The 23538-nt window shown below is 41.8% G+C and overlaps 2 protein-coding genes across 4 annotated transcripts; one reads left to right on the forward strand and one right to left on the reverse strand.

Annotated features, from left to right (window-relative positions):
• Positions 1-27: 27 nt before the first annotated feature.
• Positions 28-18024, reverse strand: MYO19 (myosin XIX). The gene is made up of 25 exons (XM_082776324.1): positions 17960-18024; positions 17710-17838; positions 15719-15863; positions 14802-14950; positions 14453-14566; positions 13556-13688; positions 13262-13331; positions 12795-12897; positions 12494-12590; positions 11915-11991; positions 11431-11521; positions 11058-11229; positions 10697-10770; positions 10480-10601; positions 8948-9061; positions 8376-8552; positions 7350-7496; positions 6763-6870; positions 5853-5923; positions 5346-5455; positions 3283-3446; positions 2663-2792; positions 2391-2476; positions 1741-2046; positions 28-830 (listed from the first exon to the last, which is right to left on the reverse strand). Exons 2-25 carry the CDS (start codon positions 17719-17721, stop codon positions 702-704), a joined length of 2901 nt encoding a protein of 966 aa, XP_082632450.1. The 5' UTR covers positions 17722-17838; positions 17960-18024; the 3' UTR covers positions 28-701.
• Positions 11505-22885, forward strand: PIGW (phosphatidylinositol glycan anchor biosynthesis class W). 3 transcript variants are annotated; one of them, XM_082776326.1, is made up of 4 exons: positions 11505-11611; positions 12512-12608; positions 17125-17479; positions 18394-22885. In XM_082776326.1, exon 4 carries the CDS (start codon positions 18408-18410, stop codon positions 19926-19928), a length of 1521 nt encoding a protein of 506 aa, XP_082632452.1. In that variant the 5' UTR covers positions 11505-11611; positions 12512-12608; positions 17125-17479; positions 18394-18407; the 3' UTR covers positions 19929-22885. The 3 variants fall into 3 exon arrangements, with proteins under 3 accessions (XP_082632452.1, XP_082632451.1, XP_082632453.1); XM_082776325.1 differs by having other exon boundaries at positions 17131-17479; XM_082776327.1 differs by lacking the exons at positions 11505-11611; positions 12512-12608; positions 17125-17479 and having other exon boundaries at positions 18356-18939; positions 19579-22885.
• Positions 22886-23538: the final 653 nt, after the last annotated feature.

Below are 23538 nucleotides of genomic sequence, written 5' to 3' on the forward strand. Positions count from 1 at the left end.
TACCTTTGTTATGGATAGTCAGGCACCTTCACAAGATACTTAACAGTTTTATTTAAAAGTGGCCTACACAGAAGAGCTGAATGTTTTCAAGACCCACGTACACAACAAAAAGATGGTATTGGCACCCCTAAGGAGAACTTTGGCCCCTCAGCTATGGCTAAGTAGTGCTAGAAACACATGGCACTTGTAAGATTATGCATATTTTGGTCCTACAGATAAAAAGCAAACAGTCCAGTGTTGCTTTTCCCTGAGATGTCTGCCTGTAGTGTTACAGCTGACTGCTACTTCCTCAGTCACAGGTTTCTGAATGTTTGCGATCAGTCTGACTAGCTGTGCCTCCCAACGAGAATGCAGCACACATCAGAAAGGTTTGCCTTTTTTGCTATCTCATTACCAGCCTCTTGCTCTGCCCCTGTAGTGCCAGAAGAGTTCTGTTCAAGTATATACTGTTTAAAGCACTTGATCTAGTTTAATTATGTTGAGTGTTCTCATAGTGCTATTTCCTCTAATATGTGCGTGTGTGGGAGGAGGAATATCCCCCATGTGTTCTGAATTTGTAGTATATTATATTATATATACAATGCATCACTATAGAAAGCTCTGAGGTAGCAGCAGATATGGACGTTGAGTAATTTGAAAGCAGCAGCCTGCAGCAGTCCTTCCTGGAACGAAAAGGTTCAGTATGTGCAGATGGCCAAAACTTAGGTTGGAAGGAGTCCTTTTCTGTCCAATAAAATCTGGTTAAATCCAGTGATAGAATAGGCAGCTGTATGGGGACTGACATTTGCGTAATGCAGGGGAGACTTCTTACAGTGAAACTTGACAGAGCCCTAGAAAGAAAAGAGGTGGAGGTCAGTTGATACTTTGCAGGGTTATGAGCTAGTTTGGCTATTCAGACTGGTTACTGCCCTAGTACGCAAAGTACACGAGCAGCTGTTAAATATGACTAAGGGTAGAGGGGGACCTGCAGGGGTATCCTACAAACTGATTTGATCAGTGATTACTGTGAAGAGTATCAATACCACAACTTGCACTGAAGGTAGCTTAAACTCTCAAGATCTGAGTATTTAGTTGGTACTACGTCTTCCTACTTAGAGTAATTGTGACCATGCACAAGTTATACTCTTGCAAGCATGATTTTAGGCAAGCTCAAAAATTTAACAAATGGGAACAAGTTGATCTCTAAATGGAGTGCAACCTCACAGAGAAGCTGGTGTGGGCTGTGGCTTGCTTTTGGTAAATGGCTTTTAATTCTGTCCTGCGCATGAGTAGGAGGTGAAGTACTGGACGGTTGTTCCCTGCCTTCTGCCCTGAAAACCCTCCATCCTAATTAGTCTGCGTGCAGTCATCTGCATGATGTTAATATAGAATTACTGGGATAGGCAGTGCCTTTTTCCATATGGGCACGTTTTCTTGTACCAATTTAGTCTCCCTAAGCAGAAAAAAATACATAGAACATAACAGCAGAGCCCGCATTTGAATCCTTTCCTGTCTGTTTCTGAAGCAGAGCTTTGTTCTGTTTATTCCTATGACAGATTAACAAGCACTTTCATGCTTAGGTCTCTTTTTGGTCGTGTGTCTAGCTTGACCTGTTGATATCAGCATCATGCTTGCATATCTAACCCAGTGGACAAGGGAAGACCAGAGCCTGACAGCAGACTTCAAGCCCATACTGTTACAGGATCCTGAACTCACGAGACCTTAGGTGTGCTGCTGACTTGAGGGTGTGAGGTACGTTACCTGTGGGAGAGCTCTAATGGAAGTAATGCCACAGCCAAGGAAGCTGCTTTCTGTCTTGTAGCAGTCGCTCTCCTGAAGTACTTTCAAGCATGCCAGCAGGGACAGGTCTCTCCGGAGTCCCGCTATGGTAACAGGCGCAGCAGCCAGGACGAGGCCAAGAGGCCAGAACTGAATTACTGCACGTAGGGGCCAGGTTGTTTCCAAAGAGCAAAGTGATTTGGCTGATGTTGTAGTGCCAGGAACTGAGAACAGTGGTTTTTCTTCACCCTCATCCAGTTCTGCTGCTGCCAAAGCAGCCATTTCTGCCTGATAAAGAGACACAGAACAGTATTGCTAAACAAGATTTTCCAGCATCTTGAACAAAACTTAAAACTGCAAAGCTAAGAGCCTAAAAAATAGGCCATCATAAAGGATAGGACACCTTTTGGGATGCTTTCCCATTTTATAAAGATAATTAGGAATGAGTTTATTCTGCAGTCTCTAGCTGCCACCCTGCAAGCATTCATCATCTACACTTCAGCTTGAGAAGAGTTTCTGGAGAACTGTCAGTATTGGTTTTGTACAGTTACTTGACAGCGGTAGATTATTTCTCTAACAGTACAAAGCCTCAGTCGCTCAATTTTAATGCTTCCCTGCACCAACGTACTTACTCTCCATTTCCTCCAGCGATGCTTAATAACATTAGCAGCCCTGCGCATCCTTTGGAAGCGATTCTTGGCTAACCAGGAACGAATAGCTGAAGATTTAATTAAAAGAAATGTGAGTACAAAGAATCTCAGCTTCTGTTGCACACAGTGTAAGAGAGAAGTCACTTAAGCTTTCTCCACGCTCACTTAGCATATCCATTCTTCCTCTTTAAGCACCCAGTGTAGCTGAAATGTTACTTGCTGCATTATGCCCAGCCACACCCTCATCAAGTTACCTGCTTGGATGAGGGTTGCAGACCTTCTCTCCTTCTCAAGTTTCTTCTCTTTAAATCTTCTCCAGCAACACTGAATGCAAAATGCTTTCTCGTTCAACACCTCTGCTCGTTTAGCTTCAAGTTGCTCTAGCTGCAATGGGGATACAAGCCTGCAGTTAATAGTCAGGGACAGATGTTCTTAACCCTTCTACAATCATTTGTTATTCGCTGGAAACCTACACGCACATTTCAGTGTCCCAAGACTGCTTACATTTTTGAAGTGACAGCGTGTCATTAATGCTTTTTAGATATATATAAATTAAAACGAAAAGTGTAAGTATCTGAGGGAGGAAAAAAAGAGTATTGTGGGGGGAAAAAGCAGAAGCTCCCAAAGTCACAGTAGCAGCTGGCTTAAAACTAGCTCCACCGAATGGGGGTTCTTTTATGGCTATACCCTTTAGTGTGCAAGCTTTCCAGAAGTGCTTTCTCTGCTTTTGTCAAAAAGAATTTGCTTAGACCTGTAAGAGTAGCCAAGTGTGTGAGCTGAAGCCAGGGAAAGCCGTAACTGAAACTGAGAGGACGCTTGCAGCACTAGGTCTGAGTTCACTCCAGAACTGTTATCCAAGAAATAACATGCTTACCACAGAATTAGCCATAAATACTTTGGTTTTGCCGCAGTACACTGAAGTGTTATCTGATCTCTTCCCTGGTGGCTCAGCAGCAGTTTGTCCTGTAACAACATTCTGAAGTATCTCAAAAATGACAGAACATGATGCTTTGTCATCATCTGTCACTGCAGTCTTGCCTGCAAATGGAGCATTGAAGAGAAGGTATTACAAAACTTGTAAATCAAGAGCAACTAACTGTCCTTATACTGACACTTGGCCACTTAGGGGGTATGCACCTACAACAGGAGTGGAGGAGGTGATGGCTGAGATATTCTAGTTCTAGCTATAAGGGAAACAATGCAACAGCACAGATTTTGCCATATGGTAACAAGTAGAAAGGCAGCTCAGTGTGTTTAAACTAGGATGTAGTTTGGGTGCTAAGGTGTTGTCTTGTTGCCTCCATTGCAGCCTGTTCAGACTAGCACAGATAATGATACTTTGGGCAGATCTAGACAATTAAACAAATTTGGGGAGGACTCAGCTGTTCTTACATTGTTTAAAGTATACTACCTGGAAATGTTAGAAAGCAACAGCGATGCAATTGAGAATGGATTTGAGCAGCTCAGTACTAAGAAAATCTGATGAAATAACCAAAACCCCAAGCTATTAGTAACAAAGAGCAAAAAGCAAGGTGTTAGACTGATGGTGTTAATGTACTGCATGATGCAGGAATAGAAAACAAATTCTACACAATTCTACAGCTTTAATAGGGTATCAGAAGCAGCTAAAGGAATCAGGGTCACACACTAAGCAGGAATTTATTGCAGCAGTAAGAGGTTATTATAACTGTTTCTAGGACTTTTTTTTTTATTTTTATTTTTTTTATTTTTACATTATGAGACAAACATGTTAGCCAGATTAACCTATTTGGAAATAGAGGTAGACTTAATTCAGACCTGTCCTTGAAAGAGATTGTGTTGCTCAAGGCAATGCTGCATGAGTATTCTGCATGCCCAATGCCGGAACTTGATGGTCTCTGTATCTTTCCATCCTGGACACTATTTGCTTTTCTGCTGTACTTATTTCTAAGGAGATGAGAGCATTTTAAGGTACTGAAAACAAATACAAACAATTCTTGCTTACAGGAAGACATCTGGTGACTATGAGGCTAGGGTTAGGCTGATAAGGGAACCAAAAGCTTATCCATGTGTTTAGGAAATTGTTTTATTTTGTTTGCAGTTTATAACCTGCTAAAGATAAAAAGGAGTAGTAACCTATCACAATGAAGCATTTCAACTAATGGGTTTCTAACTGGGGGAGAAAGATATGGTGTGTAAGTAATTTTCCAGCCTGTACTTCATTACTTCATTCTATTTTGGCAGGGTTAACAGATTTCCAGCCGTTTTACTTAGCTGAAATAGGCTGGTACTTACTGATCTTGTTTTCTACGTTTGCTGGTTACTGAGCAGACCCCAGAAAATGGGATTAATCTGGGAGAGGGAAGGGGTTTGCAGTAACTTGCAATATTAAATGTAACTACCTGATGAGCTCCTTCTTTGAGTGACACGTACCAAAGACATTACCTGGTAGACTGGATTATGTTTTTTAAAGTCCATCCTCTTGTTTAGAAAAAAGAATTGCATATAGAAGTTTGCAAAAGGCAGAAGAAGCAGCAGAATCCAAGTAAGCTAGAAGGTCAGTGTGTTTGGCAAGAAGACAAGGTGGGGAAAAAAAAAGGAAGGAGAAGGAATATAAGCAAAAAGGTAAGTGGTTTTCAAGTTTACTTAAGAGACAGCTCTAAATCAAATTAAACTGGGGGCAAACCCAAACACCATCATAACTAATTTTTCTATTGAAGAGGTACACAGAAAAACAGCAGTAAGATGAAAGATTTGCTGTCTTAAAAAGAGCATGATATATATATATGCATTAGGCAAATTAGAAATTGAAGTCAATGTAGATAAATTAGGAAAATATTTTCAGAATAATGGTCTTGCTAAGTGCTGAATATAGTAATTGCATCTGATGTATGTAATAGCAACTTGGTGCAGTGATAATTTTATTTTACAGCAGAGGGATTTTCTAAGGAAACGTACCTTTTTTCTTGGCAGTATGATAGTTGCTTTTACCACACACACTGTTTTTATTGTACCCACGTGATCTTCTCAGTATTTCATAGCGTTCAGTGAAACTTTCAAAAGAGATCCTGATAGACAAAAATAGGGTAAATTCTAGGCAAGTATCATTTATTTACTATCTGGTAAATAACCTATCCTTTGAGGGGAAAGAATTGCAGAATGGCTTCAAAATTGCAGCTCATAGACTGCAAATAAAGTGATGCCTGTGTAGTCACCAATGCAAAAGAAACTATAAACTTGCTGAAGAAATTCAGGAGGCTGTCTTTTGCCCAGTAATATACAATTATTTTTGCTTGTAACAAAAACTGGGCAAGAATTACGCTTGTTTATGATAACAGCAAGCCTCACCCTATTGATGCTAAGCTGTCAATAACATGAATAAATATACTTCTGAAATAAATAATATACTGCTAATTGCTATAGAAATTGATTATGCAAGACATTGCCCAAGAAGTTTGGACTTACCTAATAGGGAAGCCTGCTGCACTGATGGTGATGGCTTCAACTATTCCACACGCCTGAAGCTGGCTGAGAACCTGAGACATAAATTGAGTTGGTTTAGGTAGGCAAACACTGTCTTGTTCTTTGTGGAAGCTGCAGTGAAGTGTGCATGGGATGTGCTCAACCCAAGCCACATTCAGCTCAGCTAGTGTGTGCCTGGCATGCCTCACCACACTGCCAGTTAGGGAACAAATGGAGAGGGTGGAAAAGGTGATTACATGGCTGCTGAGTTACTGCGCTGTATAACAGCCAGAGGAGGGACAAGGCAGTGCTGATATGGAGGGAAAGTCCACTTTTGCCTTTTCTTGTGGTATCCACGTACCCTGCGTTGACCAAATGCAACAGAACATGGAAACCCAATGTTGATATTTTAACACTAGCATGCGATCAGCAAATTCTCAGTGTGTTTAAAATAAATGCAGCACTGCCTCAGCTGTTTATTTTCCCATCAGAGAAGGTTCTCTAGTTATAGCTTTAGCATCTGCCGTTCTTTTCCCAAAGACATGCTTGTCAGCTGATCTCATCTAACTTGGCAGCCCTCCCAGACCAGACACCAGAAGAAGCAAGCAAACTTTTATTGTGAGTATGCGCTGTGAGGATATCTGTGTGACCTGGGCAGCCAACAGCCAGATCACCCTTATCTACCTTGCAGACTGCAAAGGCAGCATTCTAAATGACCTACGAGCACTTTGGTAAGAGAATTTCTTACAGAGCAACAAGTAAGTTGAATCTGAACAAGCTGCTGAGCTTACTGGTGCCATTTCAGAGGCACTATCAATGATTCTGAAAGGACATTTATCTTGGAAGTTGTAAAGGAGAAAAAGCTCTTTTGAAATGTACCATTAAAAAAAAATAAAGGCTTTTGAAGAATTACCTCTTCTCTTTTAAAAGTCAGTGCCTTGCAGTCAGCATTAGGCTTGATGCATCGGATGTAATGTGGTTTGGTGCTATTCAAAATTTGCATGAGATTTTCAAGTGAGCCCTGCAGAAAACAAATACAGGTATAATTAGGGATTCCTCCTCCATAGGTAGTTTTGCTAATCACAGTTCTATAAAAACAAACATTTTTTTTGCAAGAATGGCTCTACAGACTTAGTATTAGCAGAGCTGTTCTTTAAGGACATTTTGAGCGAAAATTCCACTCTATGGATGCTTTTAAAAATTGTTGATAGTAAATTCAGAAAGTTTCCAAAACTGTACCAGGGACAGCAATTGAAGCTAACCCATCAAGAAGAACAAGTAGGAAGAAGCCTAATAAAGGCAGATGCCCAACTGTTAAAGGAAAAGCTAGGACTGGAGTGACTTAAAACTCTAAACCCAGAGAATATCAGAAGCCTGACACTACTTCAGTTTTACAGCCATCTCATTTAATAACATTTACTGATCTTGGTTCCAACTATATTGCTTTCTCATCTAGTTATTAAGACAGCAGTAGAAAGTAGAAACTTGAATAGAATGTACCTTGAACTTCGACACCACCGTAATAACAGCTGCTCTATTCTGGGTTCTGACATTATTTTGGTTTGTTTCTGTCACAGGAAATAGTTTTTGGAGCAAAGGGTCCTTAGAATTCTGCAAAACATGGATGAGTTCTGGTGGAATGGGGTCCTGCAAACACAAACATGACTCATTAGCATTTGGCCTTATGCAGAAAGCTTTGAAGATTTCAAAAAATTCCACATAAATAAACGGAATAGTATTTCGGATGCCAAGTGTGACTTAACCACAGCTGTAGTTTCAAATCTGACTACATGCATTCATTCATAGTCAGATCTGAGAACAGAAAATAGTTTGGCAAAACATCTAGCAAATCTAGTCAAATGTATGACTGCTCCTAATGTTTTTCTTTTTATACAACTTAAGTGAGCTAGAAATCCAAGGACTAGTTTAATCCCAATTGCACAGTCTGCAACAAATATTAGAAAGTCTTCCTTTTAAATGAGTTGCTATTTTTTTCCATCACCATAGTATCATTTGCTGTAATTTCTGATTATGAAAAAACTGTTACGGGACTACAGTTTTAGTAGTCTACAGACTATTTCTTTTGTCCTGTGATGGCACAACAAGGCCAAAACTTGAGTTTCGGTGACATCCGTGCTCTTGTTTCTCATAAACTTATCTGATTTTTTTATGAGGCTAAGTGCTATATTTATGACTATAAATATATATATAAATATATGGCGCTGATGCCATTAACACTTCTGCATTGTCTCAGGAACAGAAGAAGCCCTGATTTGGTAATACATGATCCACTTAATCCTCAGCTGAAAGGTCTGTTAAAAAAGATTTTACTTGTGCCCGTGACCATTCACTGAAAAGCAGACCAAGGACATTATCCAATTCTACAGGGCCTGAATGGTTTATTTGGAGTGAGGTGAGCAAATTCAGTAAACGTTGCTGAATATACATGTTAGTGATGTTTTAATTTAAAATTTCTTTTGGCCTACAAGGTTTTGTTTTTAAACAGCTGATTCTGAAAACATCTACCTTGTTTTTCTCCACCATTGCTTCCAGCTGATAGCAGACTTCACCAGCATAATGTGAAATAATGAAGTTAGGCTTCTTGCTAAATTTGTCTCGACTTAAACATTGATTATCAGACAAGGCTTTCTCAATCCGAGTTTGAAACAGGTCAGGGTTAGAGGATCTATTCAAACGGCATTCCTGCATAACAGACAAGACAAAATTGCAGCATTTTGTATTAGTCAAAACCAGCTGTCCTTAATAATTAAAAGCTAAAACTTTAAATTAAAATCATAGCCATTTTACTTTTAGAATTGCTCTTGGTATGTAAGCCCTGAAATACTGTGGGGAAAAAAGATGTAATTGAGGCTTCATGTTTGAATCAAAACATCCTGGATCAGTGGGAAAAAAAAAATCTGAATAGGACAGAGAAATGTCATGATTGTAATGAGCATGTAGTTTCAAAAGGTAAGTTCTGCAGAAATTTTGTAGCTGGCAAGTTTCATACTAATTTAGCATTCATGTTTTCTGTGGTGGCTTGAGACAGAAGGCAGGCAACTAGGCCAGAAGCACTAGGAGTGTAGGTGTGCACTTACCTCATTCAGCAAAGAAAAAATGCTGAGAGGATTGCCCTCGATCAGATCAAGGCAGTTCTGGTTGTCCTGGTAGTTTATGAAAGACCACTGTAGGCCTTCAGCTGCATATTCTTCCTGAAGTAAGAGAGAAACTGGCTGTTGTGCAGCAGAGGGCACTAGAGCTCAAATAACTGCACCGTTTTTTTCACAGTTTGATGCAGTTACTGTTTAACAAGTTAATCACAGACTCATCCTAGTTATTCAAAGACCAGTTCATGTTCGGTGGAAATCTTAAGGAAAAAAAAAAAAAGCTGAGGATATTTTACCCCAAGTAGCTTTTGATTATGTAGCAGCAGCTCCTATTGGAACAGTTTATTTCATTATTTGGGAAATTTAGATTTATTAGTGAGACCTGAAAAGCTGCTTTACAAAGTAAACAGAGGCCAAGACACTAAGACAAATAGACACTAAGCCTCTCCTGGCTGTACTGACTGGTTTTTCCCTTGAAGTGCAAGGAATACACAGAATTCCTTAGACTGGGACACAGCCCTAAACCTGCCATTGTGTGCCAGACTTCACTAACTTGGCTCAATTTAAATAAAGCCTGATCCAAAAGGAAATGGAAAAAGGTATCAGTTGAGGCAGTTTGTACAATATTTACGCCAAATTATGGAACAAACTGTCAGGAGTGCTTAACAAGCAGAAGCCCTGGACAGTTATTTTAAAAGTCTCCTGCCAAGAGCTTGCTCAGCATAGCCACTAATGGCATTCAGATGGTTTGGGACACAGCCAGATCAAGAGAGGTAAGAGGGCAGGCAGGCATTGGCAGGAGTGCTACAAACAGAGGTCGTGAATTAGTTTCAAGGCAAGTAACCATGTGCTTGAACTTGGTTTCCGTCTTCACTGACCATTAACCCCTGGCATACTAACGAAGGTAGGTGGGGGGAAAAAAAGAAAAAGCATATGAAAGCACAAATTATGGGCAAAGAGGTGCTATTGTCCTCAATAAATTGATATAACTATGCTGTGAGGCAGAAGGTGCCATCATGTTGGTGCCATTAAGAAAAGTTTCCCAGATTCCAGTTAATGGCAAAGATCATTGGGGTAATGCATGTGTAATGTGGAGGAATTCAACCAGGACAGGAGTACATCTATTAGAGAAGCACTCCAGGTCTGGCAGGGGCTTTGTAGCTCTCAGAGCACTCAGATGAGAACTTGAATTAGCAGGGCATGCCCAGTTAGATAAGTGACTGTAATGTATTTAGCATGGAACAGATACCTTCTCTGTTGTGAAAGACAAGTCTTGTACTTTCTCATTGAAGAAAAAAGCTGATATGCAATGTTTTTGACCTTAAAGGCACTGGCATGACAACTGGGTTTATGGAGCTGTTCTCCCGTGGCAGAAGGCCTCCACAAGGTACCACGTACCAGTGATGTTCAGATTACAAGATTCTGTTGGGTTCTCTGTGCTGGCACTAAGTCCAGGTCTAGAAACTTTATACTTAGTGAATGGTTATGATCCTATTTGACATTTGCTCTTAGTAGAATATTACCTGTTGTGCTTTCAGATAGTGTGCTACGAAGTGCTGCTGCAGTTTCTCATTGGCATAGTTAATACAAAGCTGTTCCAAGTTGTTTTCAGGAAAGGCTTCAAAACCGTAAACATCCAACAAACCTAGGAAGAATATGGTGAGCTAGTGCATTTTGGTCTAGGAGTAGGTTGAAGGACTTATGGTTAAACTCAGTTAAACCAGGGATGAATAACCGTACCTATGAAGCTGGTCCACGCTGATGTATCTGCATAAATGCTTTCATTGATGACCGAAACAAGCCATTCAAACAATCTGCAGACAATGACAACTGGATTAGTTGGAAAAGAGCTTGCTTTTCTTACTGATCCAGCAAGAAAGTTATGACACGCTGCCTGGCTGATGTTAAACAGCAGTTCTCTGACAATCTATTAGATACTGCAGCTATGTCAGTATCTGTGACTGAATCAAGGGCGTCTCAGGAGGGAAAGGCAGAGTTATACTACTGTTGTGTCCAAGCAAAAGCCAGAGAAAGTAAGTCTCCTTGGCCTCCCTGTTCCCTCACAAAAATTAAATGGATTGGCACAGCAGTGTGGCCTTACTTAGCGTAGATCACTTTGGCGAGGCAGTCTCTCCTAGTCTCACATTCTGCTCTAGAGCATGGCTTCTTGAAGACTTGCTGTTGTTTTCCAGCAGTTATTGTTCGAATTCGTAATGATTCCAGTAGCTCCTCAACCGGTATCTTCAGCAAGTCCCCAGTGATCTTCACAAAATCTTATTCAGGCAAAAAAAATGTTGGAAGATTATCTGGAGTGTCAAATGAATGCAGCCCCTTTAAAGTTATGGAAGGTCTAGAGGTGATACCACAAAATGGCACTTCTGTGAACTCACTAACTTAAATGTGGGATTTTGGATCTTTTTTACCCAAACCCAGAAGAAGGTACTCTGTAGAGTATGGCATGCTTGTTGCCTCACCTTTGATTTTGTCTTCTAGTTCACAAGGCTGAGATTCATCCAATGGGTTAGAAAATTGAATATTCCCGAGATGGAGAAGGCCTGACAACACCTGCAATATAATCAAGCACTGAGTTTTCTAAAACACAGCTCTTCCTCCAAGGCAGCATCCTCTTAGCCTTGCCCTTGGCATATGAACAGGGTGAGTCAAAACATTTCTACACACAAAAAAAGCAAGTAGATTCCAAGCTTCTACAGTAATTTCTAGTGCTGCGCTACTGAAGGAAATCTAAAGCTCACAGGTGCAGGCTTTTACTTAAAAACTAATATTTGGTTATGCAACATCACGTGTAGCTGCAGGCTCGCCAGGTGATATTGCTGCATCTAATACCAAACAACCCATGCTCTGGACACTGATACAGATTTACTTCAGTAGAAATCCCACACTAAAAAGACATTCCAAACATCAGTGTCAGCCTCGTGGTGACCATGCATTGTACCTGACCTTGAAAATATTGTTCTGCGTGGAGCGGTCAATGCCCAAGTGAAACATTGCATCCCTGGTCACCTCGAAGCAGTCCTCTGAAAAGCCAAACAGGTGTTATTCAAAAGGAAGCCATGCATGCAGGCATGCAGAACACTCTCCACCACGTCCAGTTTAGCTGGAATTGTCAGAGGAGATCAAGAAAGCCAGACACTCTTTAGGTAAATCCCAGAGGACGATCTGGAGAACCAAGTCACTGGCTTAGTACCAACTCTGTGGGGCTTGGAAGTTAGGCAGCAGGGTGCTGAAGCACATCCAAAGATGAGACAGTTTCTAAACATAACCACAGAGTGATGCAAATTTGCGAGGCCAGAAACCACTATTTCAAGTCAGGTGAAAACCATTGACAGTGCAAACTAGAACATAAAACCAAATCACATTAATGCTGGTGGCTTTGCAAAATGTCTGTTGAGGCCAGACCAGGAGCTTGTTGGCTGATCAACCTGGGTCATGGGATTTAATGGGACAGACGCATTTTCACCTGCCTTCCTTCAAAGTTACAGCTGTTATTAAGGGCCAGTCTGTGGAATTGATCTTTACCATCTAAATTTCTTTCAGAGTTTGGCAGCCAGCGGTAGTCAGCCCCTTCTGGAAGGTTCCATTCCAGCCTCTCCTCTGCAGTGGCACCTTTTGTGATCTGGAGACAGAAAACAAGGTAATGACCGGATTCTGCCTTTGGTATTTACATCTCACAGACAAGGAAGAATAAGGGACTGGGGATATGATTTAATATGGAAGCATGGCAGACAGGTGAACTGTTTGGAAGTTGGCACTGTGCTAAATCTGGTGATTTCATACCCACTGTTTGTCAGAAATATCTAGCAAAGTTCACTGAACACACCTGATAAAAAATATGAAAGTTTCTCTCATTGGGGGCCTGATAGGCAACTCTTGTCTTCTCCAAAAGGAAAGTCTGAATGGAGGCACTGCTCAGATGGTGGAATCTAGAGGCAAAGAGGGGGAAAAAAAAGAAGCAAAGATTTTAACAAAGTTCCCTCACCATTTGATAAATGTTCTGTTGTCACAATACAGACTGACTAGGAATGCCCTGCAGTCCACCTTCAGTTTTGTGCAAGTTTAATATAATAGTTTATTCAGAGTTCTTAAATGAATCTCTGTTTTTCCATTTCTCTTTTAGATATCAGGACGAGTGCTAGCAGAAAACAAAAAAGAAATAATAATATAAACTGCCAGTAAATCAAAATATTTATAAAGACATTGAATATTCTCTGGCAGACTTTAGAGATAGGTTTGTAAAAATTTAAAGAAAGAAGACAGTAGATAAGCTTTTAAAATAGTAATTATTACCTGTCTAACTGAAGCTGGATATATTTTCCAAAACGGCTACTGTTATTATTCCGCAGGGTACATGCATTTCCTGTGAAATTACCAGTGACACATACAGCATAATCAGAGTGGTTTTACTCTTCTGTGCAGGGCATATAGACATTAAGGGGGATTTCTATACAGTTCCAGTATTTGAAGAGTTTGTCTTTTAAGGAGACAAATGAGAGGTAGCTTAGACTTGTATATTAACAAAGAAAATGCCCACCGTGGCCACTACTTGTCTTTGCTGTTAAAAAAAAAAAAAGCTACTTTTACCAAATGCTTCCATGACGGGGTTGGAATCCAACACTCTCTTCTCTATCCTTTCCACAGTTTCATTGTCTTTTGGGGAAGTAACTGAAGCAGCAACAGAAGCATAAAATTTCATAAGGCAGCGAGATGTCCAGGTCTGCAAGAGACAGACTTGACAGTAGGCCTTTGTTTTTACTGTCATTAGTTATGTCAGTGAGTGAAACAGTGCTAGCTTCCAAAAACACAGCTGGCGGTGATGCTGGAGAGTAACTATGTCAGGTTTATAGCTCTAGTTCAGCAGAAACTTTCTGTGCATATCCTTATGTGCAACAGACACACTTAAATCCTATTGAAGTGCTTTGCTGAACAGCAGTTTTACTGAGATGTAACCATCTGGAAGCTCAGCTAGAATTAATAGCTAGTACCTTAACATGAATTGAATGTGAATGGACTTTGAGTCATTAACATTCAGCAAATCGTTTTGTTCTCAGGTTTAAAAATATCCTCAGTTATTTTGCAGAATAGGAATGGATCATTACAGAAGGGCTTAGGATAGAATCTGAAGTTTCCTACCTCTTTTAAGTCGTTATATAGGGTTTGCTGAGATAATAGCTTCCTAACAGACTACGCTGAGACTTTAACTCAGGTGCGATTCCTATCAAATGATTCAAATATAGCCCTTCCAGAAGTGACAGATGTTACCTAGAGAGTAGTTATATTAAGTCTATTTGATTGCAGCGATCACTTAATGCTTTATGCATATTTCAAGAGAATCTTGCTAGAGCAGACTGGCTACATGCTCTTGTCAGAAATTTTTTTTCTTCTTCTTTGCTTGCTCACTGAAATACTTTGCACTACAAATCACTACCAAATTTCAAAGCATAAAAACAATGTCAGGACAATAGAAAAAAATCTCCTTACCTTCCCAGCACCACTTTCTCCACTAACAATTATAGACTGGTTTATGGGGTCTATCTGGCTTTGAACATTTCTGTAGGTTTGTTCAGCCACTGCAAAGATGTGAGGTTTTAAATCCTGGCAGTAAAACAGAATATTCATGTTTAAGAGAACAGTAATTACACAGTTCTACAGCAATGGGCAGCAAAGGTCTTCACACATTTATCTGAAAATAGTACTGCTCTTTTAGTAGAACTCGTATTTCAGTAGAAATGGGTTTTATCCTTTAGAATTATTTTGCTCATGTAGAGATTTTGAAGAACTTGAAATCTGGGTTCTGCAGGAGGACAATTATTTCAAACATAAGGATTACCTGGGGGCGAACTGCAACATGGTACTCTCTCATAAGCTCGGGTGAATAGAGGCAGGAGATAGGCTGAAATGGGTTTAAAGCCACCAGGCTGCAGCCAGCATTTGTATAAAACAAGTTTACAGTATATCTTGCTTGAAGACATTTCAGAACTGAAAGATACACCTTCTATTAGTGTCTTTTGAAAAGTATATCCAACTCTTCCTGTTCCTATTTGTAACAAAAATCTTCAGAAATGTTATCTATTATGTTTAACAGAGAATGAGAAGGTGATCGAGAAAGATCTGTAGAAATAATATAAATAAAAATGCCTTAAAAGTTGCCCTTGTTTTTAAAAAGTTTAAGGGATGTTAACTCTTCGATTAATTAAATCCTGTGCTTTTATGAGGTTTTGCACCGTAAGTCCTAGAAAGCAGAGCCGTTCATTTGCAGAACAGATAGAGGCAATAATTCCCCATCTACCCTAGGAGCAGGTCTTAGCTTGTCTCAACAGGGCTTTTAAAAGTCAAATGAGAAATTTACTTTTCAAAACTAATTTCATGGGCATGTTTTGAATCTAAGTCAGAGCCTTGTTTTCTGATAAGTTCACATAAACAACAACTGCAATCACAAGGTCATCCAAGAGTCCTTCAACAGCATGAAGTCTCAACCACAACCCCATGCCACCTGAAGCAACAACACAAACATGAGTTCTGCAGGCAGAACTTGCTGAGAGATCGGTATGGCTTAACTACAACAACAGTATTGAAAAAGAAAAATTCAACCAAGTCAAACATGACTCAGTTAATTTTAATAGGCTTTGGATATTTAACTACTGTGTTCAGGATAATATGAACGTGGCGAGAACGCTAATGATAGGTATTGGCAGACACCAGGGAAAGTGACTCCTCAGGAGATGCCGCTCCTGGCTGGCTGCTTACCTGTTGTCATTGTCACTGGATTAACTTTTGTTAGGTCATCAAAAAGATGCAGCTTCTCTTCATCACTGAGAAAAGCTCTAACCTCTTCTTCAAATGATTCACTGAGGTCATTTGGGATGATGGAATCTTCTTTTTGGCCATTTACCTAGAGAGGATGTTAGGTCAGCACCAGTCCAAGGCAGAATACTGCTGGACTTTCACCTCATCCCCCACAGGTTATAGCTCTTCTACTGCTTCCATATAACAGAAGTTCACGGTCACCAAGAATCATAAGTTAGTATATTTGAGCTCCTGTTCCTCCCAGTTTGAAAGCAATATCCTCCCCCTGCATCAATGCTTCCCATGGTGTAGTCTGTTTTTAGAAAGTGTTATCTGGCATATGAGAGCTGGCAGGCTGACAATGCTGTTTGTAGGTTGAATTCATTGCTGGCAACTCTAGCTGTAAGCAAAGGCACTCGGAAAGAACGTGCCCTTAATCTCACACTATCCAGCACTAGCAAATGTCCGGGTCATTCAGCACAAATACACTTGTACAGTGTTTTTAATGGTGTATTTCTAAGCCCATGAATGTCATGCATTCAATGCAAGCACTGCCTTGGTCAGAGGGAAGCAGGAAGGACTAGCTGCAGAGGTGAAGGCAGAGCTAAAAGCTACAGCGGTCTAACAAAACAGCAGTTTTCCTGGGAGAGACCTTCATTTGTACAGCAGAGATTGAGAGCCCCAAGACTGAAGTTGCAGAGTGCATGCACTGCAGCCAGAGGAGAGAAACAGTAGCATTTTAAGAGGTGAAGACTATTAGTTGAAGATTTGACCCCTTTGAATCACTGAAAGTATTTAAATCTTAGCCTCTGGGCTCCTGTGTCCTTGACAGAATTACTTGGAAGGACACATTTGTTGCTGAAACGTAATGGAAAACTTAGACAGAAGAGATTTCAGGTCCTGCTTGTTATTTTTGGGCTAGAAGGGAAAAGACACCAGTCCTGGTTTTTACATTCTGGATATTCCTTTACTGTTCCCCTTCTCCTTGACAGAAGCTCCTTCAAAGTAACCCTACTCATTTGTATTTAATAGCATAACTATGCAATTCTTTACAAGTTAACCAAGTTAATGAACAGTATCACATTGTTTATGCACAACAAGTGCTAAATTCAGTTAGCAGCATTCTCACTACATGAGCTAAGCTCATTAACAAAAAGGAAAATATACCACAAAACCTCATTAACACATTTCTAAAAAAAAAAAGCAAGAATAACGTACTCATTTAGGAGCATTATTATCTTTTGCAGACAGCATAAGATATTAATTTCCAGTAACAGAAAATTTTACATATCAAGGAAAAAAAAAAGTGTAGCAACGCAGTTAAGCTTTGCTATCAAAGTGATTTCTGTTGTTCTCCTCTGAATGAGCATTAGAAGCTTGCAGCTTTCACGGAGAACAGACACAGCTATGAAATACCCCATGGACAAGATGCGTTTCTGCCAATTGCCCATTCTTCCTCTGCCTTCTCACGTGCTCGCTGTATTATTCTGGCACCAAACAAGTTCTTAAGGAGCCTATCGTGACGCTGATATTGCAAGACCTGAGAAGGAGCTGCTTTCTGCTCACCTCCACCCTTTTGCTCAACATCGTTTGAGAAGAAATGGTGATTGCTTAGCCAGAAGAAAAACAGTTTTTGAAAATATGGCTTGTGACAGCTCCACTGCACAGCTCATGCGTTGGTTCATTCTGCTGAAGAGCTTCCCTTCAGGATATATGCTTGCTGTAAGTATTAATGCTTGCCCCATTAATGCTAATGGCATACCAAAAATCTCGTCTTGGTGTCAGCAACACAGCTCAAACCCACACGGTTCATACATCCAGCCGAGCTCCTGAACTAGGAGTGAATAAGCGTTAGCAGTTACCTAATCTTAACTTGGCCGGAAACAAGCCAGCATTCCTATTCCTGCAGTAAAAAATTAATTAGCCAACACGATTCCTGGTTTCCTCGTTACCTGCTTGGGCATCTCGGCTCCTACAGCGCGGCGCTGCGGCTGTGCCCGCCCAGCCCTCGGGAAGGCGGCGGCGTTGGGATGCGGGGGCCTCGGCTCTGGGGTCCCTCACCCGAATCCCCCCGAGGAGCCCTGAAATAAAGCGGAGGGGTTGGCACGGGGCGGCTGCGGGCGGTGCTCTGCGGGGATTTACTCATTGCCCCGGCTGCCCGGAGCGGCTCTGACGGGGAAGGGAAGGGAAGGGGCTGCTCACCGGGGCCGAGGGCAGCCGGGGCGGCGGGAGGAAGGGCGGCAGGACGAGGAGGAGGAGGACGAGGAGGAGGAGGAGCCGCGGCGGGGCTGCCCCGTGGCGAATCGGGCGCTGCGGATCGGCAGCTGCCGCCCAGCGCCGAAAGTGCGGCCGCGGAGCGCGGCCCGGGTTTACCTCAGCGGGAGGAAGGGGCGCGGGGAGCTGAGGTGGGGGCTGGGAAGGGCACCCCCCGTCCCTTCCCTTCCCTTCCCTTCCCTTCCCTTCCCTTCCCTTCCCTTCCCTTCCCTTCCCTTCCCTTCCCTTCCCTTCCCTTCCCTTCCCTTCCCTTCCCTTCCCTTCCCTTCCCTTCCCTTCCCTTCCCTTCCCTTCCCTTCCCTCTTCCCTTCCCTTTTCCCTTCCCTTCCCTCACTGACTCTATTTCATGCTTCTGATTCCAGCACAAGGAAGCAGGATGTCACAAAAACAGCTGAAAGAAGCCTTTATCAGTAACCTGAACGGAACGAGCTTGCTGGAAGTTTCGCTGGGCTTGCCTCTAGCTCCGCTCTGCCTGCTTTGCAGAGGGCTCCTCTTGATTTTGTACTACCTGCACAATGGGAAGCCTCTCAGGTCAAGGACATGCAGCCTGCTGCTGGACTTCGCTGTGCTGGTATCTCCTCTCCTGTTCTCCTGCACAGTCCTGTCTCCAATCATCTTTTTCCCGCCAAGCATCATTGCAGCCATCTGTGCAGGAATATTTTCTAAAATATACAGCCAAAGAAAACACGATACCCGAGCGCCTTTCAGGCAAATTGTAAAAGACTTCCAGAGGACGTACGTGGATTCAGAATACATTCCAGCAATAACAGCGTTACGTGTTTATGTCAACGTGCTGACATCAATCGGTATTTTAGCAGTGGATTTCCCGCAGTTCCCACGGCGATATGCCAAAGCTGAGACCTATGGAACTGGAGTTATGGATTTGGGGGTTGGAGCTTTCATTTTCGGTAATGCTCTTGTTTGTCCTGAAGTTAGACAAAAGTCATATGTGACGCAAGCAAAATTTTACCATCTGGCCAAGCAGTTTTTTTCCATCTGGCCATTGATTTTCCTTGGCGTTGGACGACTCCTTAGTGTTAAATCTATCGAGTATCAGGAACATACTTCAGAGTATGGAGTGCATTGGAATTTTTTCTTTACCTTAGCATTTGTGAGGCTTGCAGCATCTCTACTTTTAGCCATAATTCCAGCAAATAAATCTTGGATTGTGGCTGTGAATCTCGCTGTACTTTATCAGCTTATTCTTAACATTACCTCTCTGAAGACATTTGTCTTGCACGGCAGCGACGGCAAAGACACTAGGGTTGGCTTTTTCAATGCCAACAGGGAAGGCCTGCTCTCTCTCTTTGGATATCTAGCCATATACATGGCAAGTGTGCAAGTAGGGCTCTATCTGAAGAAGCACAGAAACTCAGTCAAGGACTGGATGGAAGCAGTCTGTTCCTTACTGCTGACCGTCCTCGTGCTCTTCGTGCTTCTTCACCTGTCACAAGCACACACAGACCCCGTGTCCCGCCGCATGGCCAATCTGTCATACTGCATATGGGTCGTTGCTCACTGCCTGACTTTCTTTGTCTTCTTCCTAGTGACTGATCTCGTGCTGCTGTTCACAAAGCTTCTCGTGAAGGGCTCCAGTGTGCCCTCCTGCTGGAGTGTTGCAAAGCTCCCTAACGCCAGTAAAAAGGATGAAACGGAGGCTGTGCCTGTCAGAAGGGAAAGTGAGCTGTCGCACGCTTGCCTGATTAGTGCTGTTAATAAAAATCAGCTACTGTTTTTCTTACTTGCAAATGTTGTGACTGGTATTGTGAATATAATGATAGATACGATCCACAGCACGACTGCACTTACATTATGTATTCTGCATTTATATATGTTTTTTAACTGTTTAATTATGTATATATTGCATGCCAAAAATATAGTATTAAAATTCTGGTGATTCCACCCTGTCTTAAGGGGACTAGCTAAACTTTTTTATTTAAAATTAAATTTAAAACTGTATTTTAATGATATGTAAATACAATATTTTATAACTTTGTAGCATAGCTTTTTATGACAGTTTTAAATCATTATTTATATGTATTTATTTATTTTTAGGTTTTGTTTTACCAAATTATACAATTGGTACTGTTACCTGTTGGAGATGTTGCCCATTTTCCTGAAAACTTGGTTTCTGAGATCGTTTGCTGAATACTTACACTGTTTCTATAAACATATATGCAGAAGAGTAATGTTACGGCTAGTGAACTGTGGGTTCAAGAGGGATGTTTATATCCAAGTGCTGGTAAGATTAGATAACACTGTGTAGAGGAGAAGCCAGATGAAAAGTAGGAAAATGAGTACTTATATATAGACAGACTTAGCTGTGTCAAGAGCTAGCTAGTTCAGGCCCTTGCATAAATAATAGATAAGAATAATTCTTTATATAAAATCTATTGGATGAGTGTTTTGGCTCCAGTCCTGCAAGGATTTATGCATATGCTTGACTTTGATGGCAGTAATTGTATGTGGAATGTTAATCATAGACCGAAATCTAAATTAGCCTTTGAATTAAAGCTAAATTTTATTTTCATCCTCAGTGATGAATAAAAATGACGACCCTATCTAAATACGATGCTCTGAATGATAAAGCTCCGCTGCCGATGAATTCATAGAGCAGCTGGTGGAATTTGTGGTGCAGATAATAAGAGCTGCACAGCCTTTTATAAGAAAATACAAAGAACCCAAACCAATTCACCCCCAACCTGCATCCCAACATGTGACAGCTCATCTTTAGCAACACGGTAGAATATGGTCTTCAACTCTACTTTAAAGTACTCAAGGCTCATATATTTGTCTATAAAATTGTTTTAAACAGTAGCTGATTTAATACTGTATTTTGACAGCCGAGCTGTCTTCTAGTGGGAACATTCTGTATGAATTCTTATTAGCAAACAGTGTCAAATGGAAAGAAGCATGATGCAGGGGGGCAGGATACCAGCAGAGCATTGGTAGGAGAGGTGCTCAGTTTCTCCATCTATCACAGTCTTCCCATAAGCTCAGAGTAGAACACCCTTTTTGTTCACTTTCCTAACTGTGACAGTTCTTCCTGACCTCATTAAGTTGTTGAGAAGAGAAACACATTTAAAGATCATGAGGAATTCAAGAATGGGAGATAGAAATACTTCAGAAGCGGAATACAAACTCTAGTTGATGATGGATGTCTAATGTCAGTGGAGTTACAGGAGTGCATATGGGCCATATTTCAATTTTTTCCTTGTCTGTTGAATGCAATGAATCATAAAACCTAGGGAGATTAAGCCTCTAAATCAGATCCCTGAAGGCAGACATGTGGAATATTCTTGAATTTATGGGGTTCTCTCAGGCTTTGGTCAACGGAAAGATGATGACTGAAGGTTATATACTGTGGACATGCTGAGTTTATGCTTGTTTACTTCCATGTTCTAGCCAGATAGTCTTCAGAATTAAAGAAAATCAGCCTGTATCGTACTAGTTGCAGTTACTACAGCAGGCAGATGCCGTTAGTAGGCAACCCTGTCTTACAAACAATTATCATAGTTTGTAGCAGAGTTTCCTGGTAACTGTTTTTCTGGTAATTTATTTGAAAACAATTCCTAGCCTTGCCTAGGGAAGAAAGGCTTCCATCGCAAACTGAATGGCAGTAATCATTTGTGCAAAACTACTCATGGATATTAATTTTTGAACTGTTTGAAGCACAAGACCTGCAACGAGTTCTACCTGCGAGCACGTCTCCCAGCGTGATTCAGAATTAAGGCGTTAATTGGGTGTGACAAAGCCGAGTTGTGTCTGGACAAGCAGCAAACTCTCTAGACGCCAACTCCATTTCACGAAGCAAAAATTCCGTGGGAGGTTTGCTGTGTCTGTGCAGAGCCCTGCGAGCTGCGTGCAGGCAGCGGGCTGGTTGCAGGACTGGAGCTGTGGTTGTAGCAGCGCTGGCGAGCAGAGGGGCCCGTAGCACATGAGTAAAGCATGAGAACAGCGCAGCACGGCGTGGCGGTCTCCCACTTTTAAAGCTGTCTGAAGTCAGTTGCTCACCACTGAATTAATGAAGGACAATTAATTCCCATTACTTATTGTCAATAACCAACGTGGCAAATTCTGCCCTGAAGCAACCGGCAGTTATTAATTCTGAATGTTTAGGCTATGAATAGATACAGATAATTAACCATGCTTCTGCAAGAACCACGAAATGCAAGCAAGCCATCTCTGGTCACAGAGTCTGTACAAGAAAGGCACTGTATCGGCTCAGAAAGATGCAAGAGAAGTTAGCACCGTGATATGCTGGAGACACTTTTTGTGTGTGCACCTCAGTGCCTGCTAGCTCAGTGGCTGGCAGGGACAAGGGCACTACATTTCATTTCACAGTTGGGTGTGTTTAGATGAGTAAACTCTCAGGGATCTACAGATATATGTGAAAATAAATCAAAATATGTTATATAATTAGTGAAAGTTGAATATTTCAACTAGTAAGGCTAAAATGGTTGAACTATAGCATGCCACTGACTTTAATTATTGTAAAGCAGAGTACTGGGAAAACAGAAGTTGTTTCATCTTTGGTGCCGTAATTCCATTGAATGACCTTTTTGTAGGGCTGCAGGATAGAAAAAATGTAGGGCTGATTACATTTGTCCTTAAGCTTGTTATTCCTTAAACAACAGTTACTCCTTACCAAATTTCATTGGTTTTAAGTGCGTATTTTTTATTTATTTATTTTTTTAATTCAGACAGCAGCACGCCTTCCTTTCCAACCCAGTCAGGTCTCTTTTGAAGTGGAATATTACAATAAAGATTTCAGCCGGTATCCGATTTCAAAGCTCCTGTTGCTGAAAGCACAGGCCTTTCTGCCAGGCGAGAAGATGGGCACGCACACGCAGTGGCACCGAGGCGCTGTCGCTTCCCTGTTGTGTAGGTAGTGAGGAGTTTTCCAGCAGCCCAAAAAGCCCTTTTCCATGGATAAATGACGAAATTGGATGGTAGTTTCCACGCATCTTTTATTAATGTGCGTGTAACCCTGAGCACGCAGGGTTTGGGGTGCCCACATGCACCCATACCCACCACACACAAGGCGAGATGCTGCTAAAATGCCAGCTTATTTATTAATTTATTGAATTTTGGTTAAGAAAACCATGAAAACAGCATGTGCAGCGACGCGGCTCCACACAGCGCTCCCCTCAGAGGCAGGTGGTGCGCAAGCCAAAACCATTCACTCCTCCTCGGAAACGTTTTTATAACGAAACGAGGGAAAAAAAATAAATAATAAAAAAATAAATATATATAATAAAAAGCCTTGAGCACGGCCTGTGCCTCACGGCTCCCCCCCCTGTTCCTTCAGAGCCGTTTGTGACGCGGCCTCGCCCCGGGGCTCCTCAGGAGGCCCCAGCCCGGGGGTGGGGGCGGGAGGTAACGGGCGGGGGGCGGCCCCGGCACCGGGGGGGTGAGGAGGAGGAGGAGGAGGAGGAGGGGGGGGAGGAAGAAGCAGCGGCCGCGGTGTCTCGCGAGAGGAGGGCCGGGCCGGGCCGGGGCGGGCC

Source organism: Aythya marila (genome assembly GCF_965140915.1).
Source record: "Aythya marila genome assembly, chromosome: 20".
Taxonomy (NCBI): domain Eukaryota; kingdom Metazoa; phylum Chordata; class Aves; order Anseriformes; family Anatidae; genus Aythya; species Aythya marila.